Here is a 2,500-nt window from a genome sequence, read left to right as displayed (position 1 = left end):
CCTAGGTTTTGAGAAAGACCCACTGTGTACAGACACTTGAAAGTGTGTCAGCCTAATTAGTCACTCCCAGTGATTGGATACTCTCTGGTGAACTCTTTGAAGTGTCCAATCACTGGGCGTGACTAATTAGGCAGACACACTTCCAAGTGTGCTTACTAGAACAATTGAGAAATGGCCAGTCTGTCTTGTGTGGTGGTGTTATTCCACAGGTGAACTACAGGGGGCAGAAGGTGCAGTTGATTCGGGTGAGGAACCCATGGGGCCAGGTGGAGTGGAACGGACGCTGGAGCGACGAGTGAGTTTATTACGATGTATTAGCCTACATTCATTATGTATAACTGTTAAATCAAGTCTTTAGTTTTGGTTTTGTTTCAGATATGTAAAAGTTTTATCCTTTACCTGACATATTTCAGTGGTGTAATTTCTGTCTTCATCAGAGGGTCACATAGATGGTATTGTTGCGTGACATGCTTTAAAGCATCAGCTGATTTTAAAGCATGTCACGCATCCACATCCCAGTGACCCTCTGATGAAGACGGAAGTTATACATTCCAACCATGTCAGGTAAAGGATACAACTTTTTCATGTCTGACACAAAAGAAAAACTTAAGACTTACAGTATTTCTCAATTGGTTTTGTACATTTCTCGAATCTCTCTCGCAATTTGCAAAACATAATATTCATTCTCATAACAGCTTTAACAAATGGCAAAACACGGTGGATAACCTGCAAAACCGAGTCTCTTGCTCAAAACCCTTATTTGTCTTTCAAAAACCAAGTTTTTGTGTCAATGAACGTATCAGCGCCAGCAGAATGGTTAGTCATTGTGTCATAGTGTATGGACAAGCTAGTCAAATCAATTTCTCATGTTGTCAATTGAATAGTACACTCTTGAGGATCTTTTCTGAGGCGAAATGTTGTTTAGATTGGATGGGAAATGTTGTGAATTCAGTTTTATATTACATTGATCAGATAAGATTGAGATAGTTTCATGCATTCAGTGACAAAGCTTTTTGAGTGATATGACAAAAGCAATTGATAATGTACGAAATCACTGAGAATTGTACACAGCCATGGCATGGTGGACGAGAGCATTTGCTATATGCCGAAAACAATGAGAAACTGATTTGACCATGTGCACAGGTAACACCAGGAAGTCACAACTGAGCAAGAAGTTTTGAGAATGATTATTCTGTTGTGCGAAATGTACAAAACCAATTGAGAAAATCTGTAAGGAGTGAATTTATCCTTGATTTCCAGGAAGATACTACAGGGGGACAGTGTCACTCCTTGTAAGAAATTGTTGAGAAACTAAATTGTGTTTGTTGTGGGATTTAAGTCTTGGAGATTGTTGAGTAATGTCTCTGTGTCGTCCACAGCTCCAGGGAGTGGAACATGATTGACAAGGCGGACAGGGATCGCATCCTACGCCACGCCAAGGACGACGGAGAATTCTGGTCAGTGTAACTATTACAGCTATGTTTGGATCACTTCAACTCTTACCATTAGATTTCTAAACTGTTATCTTCAGGGGTCTAAAGATGTGAATCATTTACAGTACAATTTCTCGCATACTGCACAAATATTTTTTGCAAATATTTCCTCATGGCTCTGATCGGACCCCCTGACCTCAATGCTGTCATGTTGTCAACCCATCAAAGGTAGGCTACAATTGCTACGTTTACATGAGACATTTCATTCTGAATGGCTTTAATTCTGAATAAAGCTTAATTCTGCTTTGAAAACGTTATGTGAACGCCTCTTAATTCTGAATTACATGAAGGATCAAAGCAAACTTGAGGGGAACCATTTAAATCTGAATTATTTAATTCAGAATTAAAACCATCATGTAACCGTAGCCATTGAGGAGTTTACTGTAGATCCCAAACCCTCAGAATGCTCAGAAATAAGCTGTATCATTTTAGGAAACCCCACAATCACTTCACCCACTATTGATTTTAATTGACTTGTTGAATGACAAAACAAAATTGCAATTTGAAATACATTTATGATAAAAAATAATTTACCACAGAGGGTTTTGCATCTGAACTCACTCTGAAATCTGAACTGACATATTGTATTCATTCATTCTGTATTATTTCTTTCTCTCCCTCTTGATCTCTCTCTCTCTCCTCCTGGCAGGATGGAGTTTGATGACTTCAAGGCCAACTATGACAAGATTGAGATCTGCAACCTCACGCCCGACTCCCTGACGGACAACGTCAAGAGGAAGTGGGAGGTGAACATGTTCGAGGGCAACTGGATACGAGGATCCACCGCCGGAGGATGCAGAAACTTTATAGGTGAAGAGATGCAGAGAGAAAGATTTTATTTTATGTTTAGGAATACTTTATTATAAAACAATGAGTTATCTTACAGGAGGTTTAAAAGTATTCCAAAATAAATAGTATAAAAAATCAAGGTTATTCATGATAACCATTGTGAAAACGGGGGTGGGGGTGGGGGTGGGAGGGTACTGTAAGTGCATCAGAGGATGTAG

The 2,500-nt window shown here is 39.3% G+C and overlaps 1 protein-coding gene across 1 annotated transcript in view; it reads left to right on the top strand.

Moving 5' to 3' along the window:
• The window catches only part of capn9 (calpain 9), a 36,299-nt gene that overhangs the window by 15,783 nt on the left and 18,016 nt on the right, over positions 1-2,500 (top strand). The window contains exons 8-10 of the mRNA XM_063197727.1: positions 210-295; positions 1,380-1,457; positions 2,143-2,303. Coding sequence (XP_063053797.1) covers positions 210-295; positions 1,380-1,457; positions 2,143-2,303 — 325 coding nt within the window. The remainder of the gene's footprint in view (positions 1-209; positions 296-1,379; positions 1,458-2,142; positions 2,304-2,500) is intronic.

Source organism: Engraulis encrasicolus, chromosome 1 (assembly GCF_034702125.1).
Source record: "Engraulis encrasicolus isolate BLACKSEA-1 chromosome 1, IST_EnEncr_1.0, whole genome shotgun sequence".
Classification (NCBI taxonomy): Eukaryota; Metazoa; Chordata; class Actinopteri; order Clupeiformes; family Engraulidae; genus Engraulis; species Engraulis encrasicolus.
Note: the sequence above shows the minus strand (reverse complement) of the source record. Positions and strands in the feature narration are given on the sequence as shown.